The sequence below is a fragment of the Nothoprocta perdicaria genome, unplaced genomic scaffold (assembly GCF_003342845.1).
Source record: "Nothoprocta perdicaria isolate Ctin4 unplaced genomic scaffold, notPer1 scaffold_2, whole genome shotgun sequence".
Classification (NCBI taxonomy): domain Eukaryota; kingdom Metazoa; phylum Chordata; class Aves; order Tinamiformes; family Tinamidae; genus Nothoprocta; species Nothoprocta perdicaria.
In genome coordinates this window covers 439,990-455,078 of record NW_020455204.1, presented here as the reverse complement: position 1 = coordinate 455,078, position 15,089 = coordinate 439,990, and the positions used below count along the sequence as shown (strand labels likewise).

Genomic DNA, 15,089 nt, shown 5'->3' with positions numbered 1-15,089 from the left:
AAAATACTTTCTGGAGCTACCAGCCTGTAACTTTTCCCCTCTGTAAATGACTTCTCAGTAATGCAGTTCTTTTCATGCTTATGTCCTCCAGCCTGGGTTTAACCCTGCTGATCTTCTATTACTGCTTTGCCATCGTTGGCATGGAATTCTTCGCTGGTGTGGTCTACCCAAACTGCTGCAAGTGAGTACTGCAGATCCTTCCTCCTCTACAGTGCAAGGGTGCAAAGCCAAGAGCCGCGCCTCCCATGTCACTAATCCCTGAAAAGAAGGGGCCAGAGGATGGGTTGGAATAGACCTTTGTAGCCAAGGCAACGTATTTGGAAAATCTAGGGGGTTCACTTCACCTCCTTGGGCCTTCTGATCTTACATGATGTCAGACGACCTGAAAATGCCAAGCGTTAAGGGCGTGAGACAGACTCTGCCTCAGATGCTCATTTTCTCTGGTCTAATATTTGCCAAATGACTGGAAAGACTCAGTGAGTTCCCTGGGCTCTTGCTGAGCTGTGAGGGTGGAGGAGAAGGACTCTCTTGTAGAGAGAGGCCAGGCTTGGCCGAGAGTGGAAGCTGAACATCCTGTTCGCAGCCTCCTAAGCATTCTGGTACCTGTAGCCCTTGGGATTTTCTTGCTTTTCCATCTCTCTTCTCATTCTTTGTCCTGGTTTTCCTGATTAGTACAAGCACGGTAGCAGATTCTTACCGCTGGGTGAACCACACCGTTGGCAACAAGACAGTTGTGGAAGAAGGCTATTACTATCTCAACAATTTTGACAACATTTTGAACAGCTTTGGTAAGGGCAGTTTGCTTCATAGCAAAGACTRTTTCTTAATGCATCTGTGTTCCTGCAGAGCTGGATGGCAGGATTGCAGTGCTCATATTGGCCTGGGTTTCTCCCAGGAATTCCTGCCAATACTCCTTAGACAATCACCCATCCTGCTCTTCCTGTCTGGATAACGTCAGCTGAGTAGTTTTGTTGTGAATTTTTTCAAGGTGAGCAGACTTCTCTTAGCAGTCAATGTGAAGCCATCAGGCTTGTTCTAACAGGTGATCAGATGAGACTTCCATAGATGTTTAAGAAGAGGTTTAAGCCATTATCCTGCTGAGGAGCTAACAGTGATACTGTTACATTTCTTTAAACCTATTGATGAAGAATAACTTGAATAGAGTATTTTTTCTCCATGATTTTTCCAAAGATGTTTATTTGCTCTTGGCAGCATCCAAGGTATCCGTGATGTCATGTGGAAAGGGTCAGGCTTGTTTCTGATTCTTCTTTAAAAAAAAAAAAAAAAAGCAGATCAAGCTATGTTCCCGATTCAGTGGGTCTTGGCAATGAGAAGATGCCACACTAATTGCAGTGATGGAGGTCTCTGCATTTGCTGGGTGTATTGCAACTTGGTGGGCTGTATAAAAACTTGATGTCTTGAAAAGTCTTTGGCAGGGACAGCTGAGGTCTAATAATCATTCTGAAACAGATCCACTTGGGTAAGGCAATTATCTTTCTTTTTTCTTCTACTCTTACACAGTCACGCTGTTTGAGCTGACAGTCGTCAACGACTGGTACATCATCATGGTAAGTAAAACTCTGCTACCTTTTTGTGTACAGATGGTGCTGATCCTTGCCAGGGCACTGCTGAGCTAGGTCTTCTACCACCACTGTTTTCTCCTCCAGCAATTGGAGGTGTGCAGGATTAGGCTCAGCATTGTCACTTGCTATTGCCAAATATTTGTTGCTCTGGGTTTTTTTTGGGTGACATTTAGCATCTCTGAAGCCCGGCTGGGTATGTTTCTCCTGAACATTGATCAGTTTTCAGGATCTGGAAGAGGGAAGTCCATCCTATCCCAGCTTATCACCCTGCGCTCCAAGCTGCACTCATACAATAGCAATGGCTCTGATGCTCACAGGGTTTAAGTTATGTTTGTTTGCATTTAGAGGCTGATTAGCTATAATCTGAGAACTGAGCAATGTGCAGGTAGTCACTGGGGCTATAGCTGTGAAGCCGTGGATCTGAGATGATGTTTGTGCTGCTTTAAGCTGATGACAAACAGTTAGCAGGAGGCTCCCCACTCCTTTACACTCTACTGATGTTTTTTCCTCTCCTCCCTAGGAAGGGGTGACCTCACAAACCACTCACTGGAGCCGTCTTTACTTCATGATCTTCTACATTGTGACCATGGTAGGTTTCTGGAGACGCTTTGTGTATCAAGCAATGGGAATGGGGACAGGAGACTTCTTCCACCATGTTCTGGTGGGAGCCTCCATCCCTAAATGAGGACAGCTCTACTCCTGTACATAATGTCTTCCAGAAGCGGGTATGCATCCACGGCACGTGAAAAAAAGTTGAATCTGTAAGATTTATGGTCATTGTCAAAGCTGATAGTGAATTTGGGCCTGGGATAAAGACTTGAGCAGCATAAAGGTTGTGTTCTGTCCCTTTTGTGGCCAACTCTCTGTAGTTTACTCATAAAAAAGCAAGTAAATGGGTGAGTTGGGACATGCCCATCCCCTCTGCCCAGTAGGAGCTGGAGCAGCAGGAGGTGAAGCCCAGACCAAATGCTGAGCTTCCTGTTGTTGGGCTGGAAAAACTTCCCAGCAACAGCCTCCTGACCTCTTCTGTCCGTGTCCTCTCCCAGGTGGTGATGACGATCATAGTGGCCTTTATTCTGGAGGCTTTCGTCTTCCGCATGAACTACACACGGAAGAACCAGGATTCGGAAGGTCAGGACTTGAGAAGGGGTCAACTCACCGTTTTGTGTCTTCTGATGGCTTGTATCTTTGGGGGAGAATGGGATTGACCAGCAGAGACCAGGTTCTTTTTAGCCTGGTTTCCTAAACTCATGCCTGTGCTTTTGTGTGGTACTTTTATGTGGTCACTATGTGACCTTTCTGCTCTATCCTCATCTATTTCAAAACCTACCCCATGTCTACACCCAGTAATGTATGTATAAATATATGCACATACATGTGTAAATAAATACATGTATATATACACTTATATGGATGTGTATAAATATTTATTTGAGCATTTCAAGCAAATCATTCAAACGTAAGTCCAAGTACCAAGTTTGGTAAAAGGAAGGACCCTAGAAAACATGGTTGGAAAGATTAAAAAATAGTAAAGCTCAATGAGAGACCTTGTGAGGGGGCAGATGTTTATTTAAAATCAATTTCACCCTTTTGTGCCAATATGCTATTACTAGCGCCAGGACACAGACCTGTGTCCACCTGGGTGCTGCAGCGCTGAGGCACTGAGACACAGGATCCAAGAGGTTTGCAGCATTCCTGGTCAAGGCTTAGAAGGCAAAGGATGCCATTGTTCAATCCTTTTCGCCTCTAGCGAGTTCCTTTTAGCCTGGTGACCACGTACTGGTTTTGGCTGTGCCTTTTTGTACCTTTTAGGAACTGACAGTGCCTCTTCTCTGCCATCACACCTCTGCGAGTCAGCCGCATTTACTCACTGCCCTTTGTCTCCTGAGCTTTGTGTTTGAAGCTGAATGTAACTTCATGACCTGCTAATTTAGGTGTCATAAGCACATGCATCTCCTGTAGTCCTGCTTTCCCCTCTGGTCCTCACAACACACTTTTCTATTCATTCTCCATTCTATTCATCCTCCATTCTTAATTATTCTTTTCATTTCTTTCTATGGAAAGAGAAAGGTAGAGCTAGCAAACCTGCATGTATTTAGTACCAGCGAATCTTTCTCGCAGAAACGTATGATAGTCTCAGCCACAGGAGCAACTTTGATCAGCACCTTGTCTTTCTCAGGTGCTAGAAGGTCCAAACGTGAGGTCCGGGCCCATAGGAACCAATCATTTTCATCTACAGACCCACTTTTCAGTCTTTCCAGTTTTAAGAGTGCAGTGAAAGACACTTGCTGATACCTTACTCTCAAGCTCTGTTAGGCAGTTGAAGGTCAAAGGCAGCAATCACTGTGCAGTTATTTGCTTTTCTAAGTAAATTTGTAGGCAAGCAAAAAGCCACAAGATTTTCTTAAAGTACTGAGGAACCTGGTGCTTTAAAAAATAAGATGCCTTCTGGCCCATGCACTAGTTATTTCCTTGCTACCTTGTTGGGGAACAAGGACATACGTGCATGCTTAGCAGTGGGCACAGCCTGGACCCTGCGTGCGGTTGAGCTTTGCCCTTCAGTGTTATTGTAGTGGCTGTTGAAAGCAATGTTCATCTTGGTGACTTTTTGTTCTTGCTTCCTTTTCCTTGTTCCTCCAGAAGACAACGGCATCGTGCTGGAGAAGGAGATCACCAAGGAGGARGTGATTGGGATAATAGAGCTGTACAAGCGGAGCTCCGCTGCCACTGAGACATCTCAGCTGCAGAAGATCGTTTTGCAGATGGACAAATACGGGGTAAGAGGAGTGAGGTGCTGCAGGTTCTGCTTCAGGGGGAGGGAGATTTGGTAGGGCCACCAGTACCTTTTTACTGTTTTCCATAGAGAAGCTGTTTGTGACTTCATGATGTTCAAAGCTGTATTGCTGAAGGAACCTTGCAGCACTGTCATCGAATTTTGCTGCTTTAGGAAAAGAGCAACTCTGTTTTCCCTGTGCTCTGAAAAGCTTTGGCAAAGGCTCATTGCAATAGTATGCAAACTTTGCTTAGAGCTGTCCTGGCCCAGCACTGCCTAGAAAAAAAGTGTGTTCTTCTCTGAAGAAGCCACCATCTTGTAGTTCTCCTGCCTCTTTCTGTAGCATAACGTGGCTCAGACAGTCCTGAAACTGCATGCAGCAATACAACAGTATCAGTTCCAAACACCAGACTTCCTTTCTGTGCAGCACTGTTTACATTTCCACTCCAAAAAAAGCATGTTGACAACTGGAGAACTAAGCTGGCACGGATAACTGTTCTTACCTCTGCGAGCTGTTGTTTCATGCTTCTGAGGGGAATTTAAATGTGTATTTTAATAACTGCTGCTGCGTTCTCACCACTGCAAAGAGCAAGTGCTACAGTCTCTTAGGTGACACTTATTTGCTTTGTTGGCTTGCTAGTTAAAGTTTGAGCCCCTGTTCGCATAGGCGATGTTCACATTAGGTGAAGTTCACATTATCACTATGTGATAATGATACTGATCCTAAGCACTGTTTTCAAAGCAATAAACTGARGAATATTGCTGTCCTCAACCTTGCAGTGGAGTACAGAAAGGTGATGTTAAAGCTGTGCCTTTTAATGGGATTTCTTTTCTTTCAGTATGGTTCAGATAACTCATATAATCAGAGAATAATTAGGCTTTGGCTTTCTGTGCTCATAAATAGTTTGGGCCCATGGAGTAAGTGGTGTGGTCTAGACAAAGGGGACCTGGACTTGTGCTGAGATGAGACCTCCCTTGAGGCTCGAGTTTGAGCCCCTTCCAGGTGCTGGTATCACGTTCATTGGACTAAGTAAGCGCCTCTGGCAGAGGTGTGTCCAGCTGAGCTGCTCTCTCACAGCTCTTTGTGGTCTTTTGGGAACTATCAGTGTGATTTATCGAAGCCTGCAATTTCATCGGGGGGTGTGTAATGTTTCTGGGGAAGGAGCCCAGGGTATCCTGAGCTCATCTGTGGGTGATGGGTGTCATCAGGAAGGTCTGAGGGCTGATCCTATGAGTTCGGTGATTAATGAATGTCTCTCTCTCTATTTTTTTTCTCTCCTTTCTCCTCCACTTTTAGCAAATGTCCACACTGTTTCTGGGACGCAGATCGAGAACCAAGAGTGATTTAAGTATGAAGATGTATGAGGAGGAGATACAGGTACGTGCACCTGAGTGGGAAACCCCACCCAGCCTCTGGGGTGAGCGCAAGGCTTTTCACTACCCGAAACAACACGCCCTCTTTTAAACACAGAAGACCTCTGCCTCTAAGACCCAGGCAGCTGCGAGCTCCGTGCAAAGAGTTGGCAGTGGATTCATCTTTTTAGATTCATCAGTTCTGGCATTTAGTGACTTTCCTAACCCCCCCGCCGAGTGCTTCAGAGCCTCCGTGGACACGTGTGCGCTGCAGCTCTCCGAGGCTGCCAGGCTCGCCGGGGGGGGTGAGGGGCACCTGCGTCAGGTGCTGCTGGGGTTTGGCTGCTAATTTGTTAAGCCGCAGGAATGTGATTGCGCTGGAGCTGGGGAGTGTCTGTGCCTCACGCGCACGTGGAGGGAGGGTTCTCCAGGACACAGCGCTGGGCTTTGGTGCCAGCAGTGCTGCGCCAGCTTTCCTCCAGGACAGAAGCTGAAAACGGGATCAGAAATGTTCACTCTCGGGATTAACACGTTCCCTACTAATGTCCTTCAAACGTCAGGAGCTCATGCCATGAATTAGGTGACCGTAGTACATGCCAGACTTGCTCTGTAGGTTGAAGGGCATTAGCTAATATAATGATTATCATCCAAAGCATTAATCTCCTAACCTTTTAAATCTGTCCTTTGCCCCTTGGACAGCTAGCTTGAGGGGGTTGAGTCTTCTTCCACCTAACAAATAAACATGTTACGTGCCACAGAGCTGGCTGGAATTCCACAGAGAAGTGCTCTGGGTATCCTGCTTGGCCTCCAGTTTGGGATAGTAAATGCTGTAATGTCAGCGCCAGAGTCCTAGGCATTAATAGAGTCCTGAGCACTACGGAGAGGCACTCTGAGATGGCAGAGTGATGTGTCCTTGCCCAGGTTTGTCAGTCCTGCCAGCTCGGCCAGCTGTACCCAGGCTATAGCTGACACTTACTGCTGTGTGTGTGGGCACTGAGRTGCTGGTGCCTCTTGCAGCCAGCTCCTTCCAGAGATCAGGTGTTCCAGGACCCGGTGATACAAGGCAAAGGGGAGCCCAGAAGAAGCTCCTGTTTGCCTGAGCAAGCGCGGTGCCCTCAAGACATGGGGCAGCTTTTGGGGTCCTCCTTGGGGGGGGAACAAGGCAGCCAGGAGCAGGAGGGAGCTCATCTCTGTGTGTTTGTTGCCTGGTTGCAGGAGTGGTATGAGGAACACGCCAGGAAAGAAGAGTCTCAGACACCGTTGCAAGAACCTGCACCCGCCTCCAACAACCCTCTGAAGCCYCTGAGCCTCCGGCACCGCTCCCAGACTGTCATTTAGGCCTAGCTAACGCAAGCCGCCCTCTATGCAATAACCTAGAGTATTACTTCACAGCGTATGTATCGGATGGTGTAGATAGGTCTGGTCAGTGTCCTGGTTGGCTTTAGGGTTTAAATCTCTTCTTCAAGGCAGTGAATTGCTGGAAGGAGAAAAAAAAAAAGAAAGAAAAATATAAAAACAGAGGCCCGGGGGGCTCTGTGTGAGACTGCAGGAACCAAGCTGAGCGTGATGCCCGTGCTCAGCACAGAGGAGCATCTCGGGCAGCACAGAGGCCTCTTCCCTCTGACCTGCTTCCCAGGCTCAGACCTGTTGCTTGTCTTACCACTAACAGGCCCTGGGGGAAGAGATAGGTAATCCATTAACAGCAGGAAATGCGCCGAAGCCACCTGCTTAATAATGTTAAAATTTTTGCCCTTTTGAAGATGCAATTTTTCGAAGGGTGTCATTAACCTAGGTGTAGAAGATCAGGGAATGCGTTTGTTTTGATTCTTCTTGCCCCTTCCATGTGCAAACCGAGGGAAGGTGGTGTGAAATTTCAGCACTTTCAGAAGAGCAATTGSTTTCCCCTCCTTTCTGACATGCCTACGTGCACTCCTGCTGCAGCTCTAGCTCTGAGTATTGAATTTAGCTGCCCGCGAGCAGCTCTGTGGCAGCTGGAGCCAGAATGCAGYGCGGGCGTCCAGGCTACAGGTGGGACAGGAGTTTGGGGGACAAACTCTGTCTCTGCAGGTCAGTTCTTCCCATGGCACTGCCCAGCACTGGGTGACTGCGTACCCCCTGAAGCCCTCGTCCCGCCTTGGCGACACGGCTGCTTGCCCAGGGTGGCAGTGGTGTGGACCTTTGCGAATGGCAGATCTTTGCCTGCTCCTTAGCTCAGCTAGAGGATGAGGAGGAAGGGGAGGATGTCACAGCTCCAAGTCTGTGATGTAGTTCTGGCTCCGTCTGGGTTAAGAGGAGCTTATAGGCAGAGTCTGTACAAGAGCACTGCTGGTTAATCCTCAGCCAGGTCCTGGCTTTATGCAGGTCCTAAAGCAGCAGCTCCTCCCTTGTTCTCACCCTTGCAGAACGGTTCCCCRTGGTGGCAAATCCTAAGAGTTGATGGAGACAAATCCCAGGAAGCTCCTCTACTGAAGAGCTCTACCATTCCTCTGAATTCTGGAGGGAGAAGTCGGAATGTGGATGACGGTGCTTCTTCCCACCAATCCTGTAACTAGCAAGGAGGCTGCCGGAAAGGATAGGATCCTACCCCAGTTCCACTCATGTATTTTGTGGCTGCGTTTGCTTCATCGCTCTGTTTCATTGCCCACACAGTGTTTCATTGCCCACACAAAGCGGTGAGAACGACTGTTGCTGTAAATGCCTTTTTTTTTTTTTCTTTTCTCACCACAGAAACTTTGAGGGTTAAAAGTATCTGTGTCAGCTGGGAGGTTTCCTTCCTCTTTTGCTTTTTAGTCTGTTCTTGGGTCCAGATGAAGAGCAGGACTAGCTGGAGAGGCTTTCTCGTTCCTCCAGAGAAATGGGGCAGCGGGAGGTCTGTGTGGCCGTTCACTTTGCACTGTGCACCTGATTTCTTACAGGTCACCTCAACATGTGGCACAAGGAGAGAGGGAGAAGCCTTAAAATTGCTCCTTGATCCCACCTGGGAAGCTAGGGAGCATTTCAAGGAAAGGGTGAATAGATTTCAAAAGTATGTAATTCTGAAAACTTCCCATATAGAGAAGTGGAAGGGTTTGGGTGAACCGAGGGTGAGCAGCCACCAAAGGGTGCTCTGAGGGAAACATGTAGGTTCTTGTCTGGGAGCCACAGGAGCCTTGGCAYGAAACTCCTTCTGAACTGAACCGTGAAGGACCTTCAAGGGCTGTTTTCCAAAATATCTGCCCGCAAATGAATTCACAGAGCAGAGCGGTGCCACTCGTGTGGCTGCTCTGCATGCGCCTGTAGCCTGCGGGCTCTGTCCAGATTAGACCTGGTGCGAGCAGAGMTGTTTCTTCTGATTTGAGCTGGGGGCAGGATGAGCAAAGATTGTGAAGATCAGAAGGAGAAAAAAAAAAGAAAAAAGTGTTTTCCCCCCTCCTCCTTCCCCTCCAGCCCGTTTSTCCCTGCAGGGAAGTCTGGCAGGAGCCTCGCTGCGGTCTCACGGGGTGACTTTTCCTGGTGTTTCCCAGGCGGGAAAGAGCTGCAGCTTCAGGCTGTGCTTGGGGCAGCGCTGCTGCCGTGGTGTGGAGAGCGCTCGAGCTGGCGCCTCCAGCTCGCTGCTCCCGGCCGTGCCCTCGTGCTCCACGCACTGTGTGAAGAAATACTTATTGCTCTTAAAAGCAAGGAGGGTCGCAGAAGTTGACTTCTTCCGCATGAAGGAAAAGAAGTTTTGAGTACGGGGCATCCCCTTCTATTTGTCCTCCTCTTCCCCACCTGGCACGCGGGCTAACCCCACGGACAATCATTTTGTAGGGAGCAAGGGAGGAAGCTCGGCAGGGTTTTGTATGCTGGCGTTTTGTTTATAAAAAAAAAATGATTTTATGGACGTGTCTGTAAAAAATGTTCTCTAGATGTGTTTTTTCAAGCACACTAATAAAAAGCATCCTCGGCTTGGTAAAGGCAGCGGCTGCTCCCGCTCCGTGCCGGCGGAAGCGGGAGCCGGCAGCGTGTGAACTCGGCACCCAGGGCTGCGCTGGCGTCTTGGTGTCAAACCTCAGCAGTAAGAGCGTGGTTTTACGCTTGTGGCTTTTGAAGCTTCCTCTAGTGCTGCAGCAAAGGGCGGAAAGGGGCTGGGGAGGCTCCTACGGGAGCGTTGAGAGCGGCCCTGGGGGTGGCTGCGCTGTTGGCCCCGCTTTGCGGGAGGGAAGGGGGCTGTGGGGGTGTCGCTTGGGGGTAACGGCAGAAGCTGCTGGGAGCTTCCGAGCAGGTGCAGGGAGCTGCAACGGTTTGGAGGGAGGAAAAGGAGAAMCGCGGCGAGGGGGGGAAGAGCGGGAGCTGCAAGAAGCCGCTCGGGCCGTTGTGCGCTTGCAAAACCACCGCAGGGGCCCCGAGAACGGGGCAGCCCGACCCGAGGGCCCTCTGCTTTCTAGCTGTGCCTGCGACCTGGCGCGAGCTGAAGCTGCTCCTGCTCGTGCGCCGAGGGGCTGATTCGGGAGCGAGAGGCACRGGCCTGGTGGCCGCACGTGACCGCGCTTGAGAAACGGCCGCTGCTCGGCCACGAGGAGCCACTTCCCCAAAGGGGCCGAGCGCCCGTCCCGCGTGAGGATGATCCCCCCGCTCCCACCCGTGTCACCTCTGCGCCCGCCCGGGGGGCAGCGCCAGCAGGATCCCGGCCCGCGAGCGGCGCCCGCCTCAAGCAAGGGCGGAATGGGGGGCTTGGGGGGCTTTAATAGAGTCTTTTTGTCCAAACTAAACCTAGATGTGCCCTGAGGCCAGCGGTTGGTTTGTGGAAACCTCCGTGTATCAAGTTATTTGCTACAGCTGTCTGTGCCCTAAGAGAAGAAAAGTTAGTTCAGGTTGAAAAACAGAGCTGGGAAAGGCAGCAGAAATGGGGCTCCAGGGCTTATTTTTTTTTCCCTCTGCAGGATGCACTTGAAGCCGGGGCTGCCCTGGTGCTTTTCCACTGGCTCAGCTCCCTTGCTTTGCCTCGGCTGCTCCTTTCACCCCCGGACACGGGGTGTCCTTTGCTGGGGGGGACAGTCCCCAACTTGCACTGCGCCCTTCTCCAAGCTGCTGCAGCGCCGTGCGGCCTCGCACGCTGCTCCTGTCCCCGAGGAACCAGAGGCCRACCAAGGACGCAGGTGGTGCCCGAGCTCCGTCTCCCTTCCCTTCCTTGGCTGCGCTGGAGCAGGGAGGCAGCGCGGCGAGGCTCAGGGCGCGCGGATCACGCCGAACTCGGTGAGCAGGGCCACGGCGAGGAAGGCCACGTAGTAGAGCAGCAGGCAGGCGCCGTAGGCCTTGCCCAGCTGGAAGCACTGCGCCGGCACCGCCACCAAGGAGAAGGCCAGGCTCARGCCCAGCGCGCCCGCCAGGATCCACACCAGGAGGCCGTCGGGCTCCAGCTGCCGGGGCAAGGGACRGCAGTGAGCGGTGGCCGCTCTGCCCCCGGTCACAGCACCCTGAGGTGCTGCTGGCAGCAGGGACAGTGTTGCAGGGCTCTCTGCAAACACCGCTGGGAGAAACCCACAGCTTTGAGCCTGTGTCCCCCCGCGGGACGGGGTGAGGGATGGGACAGCAGCCTCACCTTCACCACCATGTGGCTGGTGCTCATCTGCAGCAGGCAGCCCAGCCCCACRCCGACCAGCATGTCTGGGCTGAGCTCAGGACGGATAAACGGTGCGGGAGAAGCGGCCGCGGAGTCGGGATGGGGCTGCCCTGCTCCCCTGGGGTGTGGGGACGGTCTGSGATCCCCTGCCCCACACACCCCCATCCTCCCAGCCCAAAGGATACTGAAGATGATGCCGCCGAAGCAGGCGGAGAAGGCCATGCGGGGATAGCCCTGCCGYGCCATGGTCAGGTCCGAGAACGTATCTGCACGGGGAGACATTCGGGGGGGGTGTCCAGAGGTGCTGCAGGCTCTGGGGCTGCAGCAGGCTCCCCCGTTGTCCCCTCACCGCCAATGCTGTTGCCCCAGGCCAGCAGCGTCAGGCCCAGCACRGTGTTGCTCAGCTGGAAGACGATGCCCAGGGTCCGGAGGATGTTCACCAGCTCCGTGGCTGCCGCGTTGATCCACATGGCGCTGACCAGGAATCCCAGGAAGGCAAATATCTGCCGGGAAGGGAGCGAGCGGGTCSCTGGGGCACCCGTGGACAGTCCCCAGCCCTGGGGACCACCTGGGTGCACAGTGTGGGGACCAGAACAGAGCCCGGGGCAACCCTTACGCAGTGGTACTTGGGGGGCTCCTCRTTGCTCGTGGTGCTGAAGACCAGGACGGCCACAACGGTGCCCACCAGCGCGACCAGCACCCACACGGGGAAGACACCCTGGATCTGGTAGAGCCCGTCTACACGTGCCAGAACAGAGTGACTGTCAGTACAGCAGGGGCCACAGGTAAGAAACTGCGCCGTTTTGCCTGGCAGCCTCGTTTCTGCCCCCTTTGGTGGCAGTTTTGACCATATCCCCTCCCAGATGAGGGAGCAGCATGGGGCACATGGCAGCCCGGGGAGGGGACGGATCTTACAGGCGCCCGACTTGAGGGTTAGGATGCAGAGCAGGGGGCCGGTGACCACGTGTAGGCAGTTGAGGGGCCTCTTCCAGTTGAGGTCCTCCTTGTCGGGGTCCACCACGGGCACCGTGAGCAGCAGCAGCAGCTCCACGGGGACCTGCAAGGAGGGTGCTGAGTGGGGCTGGGGGAGCTGTGCGCCAAGAGCGGGGTCCACGCGCTTCTCACTCACCTTGAGCACCTTGAAGAGCCGCCAGTACCAGGGCTTCCTCCTCCACTTGCGGTAGTCCACGGGGCTGAGGGCCGCGGCCAGGATGCGCAGCGAGCCCTCCTGGTAGGGCAGCAGCGGCCGATACTCCTCGCCTGCACGGGGCCGGGCGCTGAGCGGCGCGGGGGCRCCTTGTCCCAGCGCCCCTGCTCCTGCCAGGGCGCCGCGGTGGCCACCACGGCACCCACATGTCCCCGTCATCTCCCCGCTGCCTCTTACCCCACCAGGGGACATCTCTCAGTGGAGATGGCACCCAGGTTGGGTGGCAACCTGGAGGTCCCCAGTGCCCCGATCCCCAACCACAGAGACGGCCCTACTGGTGTCCCCAAGGTGCTTCCTACCGTAGTCGCCGGTGCCCGTGGACTCCTGCTCCTCAGGGTCTGTGAGCAGCTCTGGAGGGCGAGGAGAGCAGCGGTGAGCRGTGCCCCCCGGGCTCCCACCGCCATGGGGACAACGTCCCCTACCTGGCTCCCAGGGCCCGGGAGCGGCCAGCCCATCCCTGCGCTGCCGCCGGTGGAGCCACGTGCAGAGGACCACGGTGAACACGTAGAAGATGTAGAGCCCCAGGTACCCTGTGAGAGAGGGATGGAGTCGTCACCGGCCGCACCGTCCCCTTTCCCTGCCACCGCAGCCAGCAGACCACTCACCCAGCGCCTCTCCCAGCCTGATCCTGCCCAAGTAGAGCACCACGAAGGTGAGGAAGACGGCCACCATGTAGAAGATGACGTCCCTGAGGAAGGGCCTGGAGGCAGCTGTGAAGGGCTTCACCAGGGCGATGCCCCCGGCCACCACCGTGGTCACGAACACGCCGGCGCCTGCCAACGCAGAGGGTGCCCCTCAGGGGAGGCCTCCTGGCGCGGTGGCCCCGCTGTCCCGTGTCCCCATCCCCGACCCTGAGCAGGGCAGGGGGGCCCTACCGAAGACGGCGCCGATGGCCAGACCAGCCGTGCGTGGGTCAGAGAAGGCCACCACGGCGCTGAAGACGTCGGGAGCCCCATTGCCGAACGCCAGGAAGGTGACACCATGGAGAGCGGATGTCAAGGAAAAGGCCCCACTGGCTGCTTTCCATGGGGTGAGCTGGGGACACGTGGGCTCTGGGGACATGTGGGCTCTGCTCCCACCGGCCCCACAGGATCTTCTCCCAATACTGGCACRGCATGATGTACGGAATGGGGGAACAGCTGAGGAGCTGGATGGAGACCTAGTCCAACTACCCTGCTCAGCAGAGTGACCTACATTGCCCAGGGCACGTTCTGAACATCTCCAAGAATGGAGATTCCGTAGCTTCCTCGGTCCTTTCCCACTCATGCTCTGCAGAGTTTCCTCTCAGCTCRGTGCAGAGGTGGCCCCAGCGCAGCTGTCTCTGTCCCCATCTCCCCATCCCTCCTTCCACACAAGCGCCAAGGATACTGCCACGTTGTGGGACAGCTTCAGGTTGGTAGAGATGGCCGACAAGTTGGGGCAGAAGCTGGGCAGAGAAGGGGGCAGCCGGTGACGGTGGGGCCCAGGCCGAGCCCTCTGCGGGCGCCAGGACCCCGCCAGGCTACTCACAACTTCTCCGCCGTCACGCCAAGGATGACAAAGAGGTACAGGAGCCAGCAGGCCTGCGGGGACRGAGCAGGGTGAGGCGCGGAGCGCGGCGCGAGCGCCCGTGCGCGCCGCGGCGCTGCCCCTTACGTAGAGGGTGACGGCGAGGGGCAGCAGGCGCGCGGGGAAGGCGCAGAAGATGCCGTCGAGGTAGTCGAGGAAGCCGCCCTCCAGCTGGCAGTCGGGGTTGGTGCGGATGAAGCGGCACCACTCGGAGCTGTTGCGTCTCCGCACCTCCCAGCACTGCGGCAGGGCGCGGAAGTGGGTGCCTGCCCCGGGCGGGGGGCACGTCCTCCTCCCCTGCCTCAGTTTCCCCCCTGGTCCGTGCCATCGTACACACTGTGCGAGCAGGACTGCCCTCCGTGCCCATCACCGTGGCATCGTGTGCCGCGATAGCGCTAGGCCTCGAAGARGGAGGCTGCGAGCGGGCAGGGGTCCGGCACCCACGGAGAGCGGAGGCGGCATGTCCAAAACGCTGCTCCGGTGCCCTGACCGAGCTCCGGTGCTGCCTCGTGCCCCGCTCGCAACCCCGCCGCCTCCCGGGCCGCATCCCCGTCCCGCAGCGCCCRGCCCTGCCCCGCAGCCCCAGACCCTCGCGCCGCCCCACAGCCAGCCCCACAAGCGCTCCAGGAGCCCCAGCCCCACAAGCGCTCCGGGCACCCTGAGCCGGCGCTGGAGCCGCCACCCGCCCGTCACCGCGTGAGTCACCACGCGCAGGAAGAGGTTTCTCCCCGTCCTGCAGCCGGGCACCCTCCATCTCCCCAGGGAGCAGGACGGGCTGAGATAAACGCCCTAGCGCTGAGCTGAGCACTGCTATTTCATCACACCTCAGCCCCCTCCTCCTTCAGCCCCCCCCTCCCCCGCTCCCGCGCTCCAATTCCCGGCGTTTTCCCTTCCCTCCCGCCTGCGCCGCGCGACACTCACGTCCACGGAGCTCCCGTGGGCCGGCGCGTCCGTGGCCGCGGCGACGGCGCGGCCCAGCAGCCAGGCCGCGCTCAGCGCCCACGCGCGCCCCATGGCCCCTAGGGCATGTCCTGCCCGCCCCACGGC

The 15,089-nt window shown here is 54.9% G+C and overlaps 2 protein-coding genes across 3 annotated transcripts in view; one reads left to right on the top strand and one right to left on the bottom strand.

Annotated features, from left to right (window-relative positions):
- The window catches only part of TPCN1 (two pore segment channel 1), a 42,882-nt gene extending 33,836 nt beyond the window's left edge, over positions 1-9,046 (top strand). For both annotated transcript variants that reach the window (XM_026037537.1, XM_026037539.1), the window contains exons 20-27: positions 92-181; positions 673-788; positions 1,522-1,568; positions 2,104-2,172; positions 2,630-2,714; positions 4,224-4,360; positions 5,654-5,734; positions 6,925-9,046. In XM_026037537.1, the coding sequence (XP_025893322.1) occupies positions 92-181; positions 673-788; positions 1,522-1,568; positions 2,104-2,172; positions 2,630-2,714; positions 4,224-4,360; positions 5,654-5,734; positions 6,925-7,047 (748 nt within the window). In that variant the 3' untranslated portion in view covers positions 7,048-9,046. The remainder of the gene's footprint in view (positions 1-91; positions 182-672; positions 789-1,521; positions 1,569-2,103; positions 2,173-2,629; positions 2,715-4,223; positions 4,361-5,653; positions 5,735-6,924) is intronic.
- Positions 9,047-10,396: 1,350 nt separating this feature from the next.
- Positions 10,397-15,056, bottom strand: SLC8B1 (solute carrier family 8 member B1). Its single transcript, XM_026037429.1, has 15 exons — positions 14,964-15,056; positions 14,130-14,282; positions 14,004-14,056; positions 13,863-13,920; positions 13,370-13,475; positions 13,100-13,267; positions 12,917-13,024; positions 12,794-12,844; positions 12,417-12,547; positions 12,203-12,344; positions 11,904-12,025; positions 11,637-11,790; positions 11,473-11,553; positions 11,267-11,331; positions 10,397-11,084 (listed from the first exon to the last, which is right to left on the bottom strand). The coding sequence occupies exons 1-15, from the start codon at positions 15,054-15,056 to the stop codon at positions 10,893-10,895; spliced, it is 1,677 nt and encodes a 558-aa protein (XP_025893214.1). The 3' UTR covers positions 10,397-10,892.
- Between the last annotated feature and the right edge of the window lie 33 nt (positions 15,057-15,089).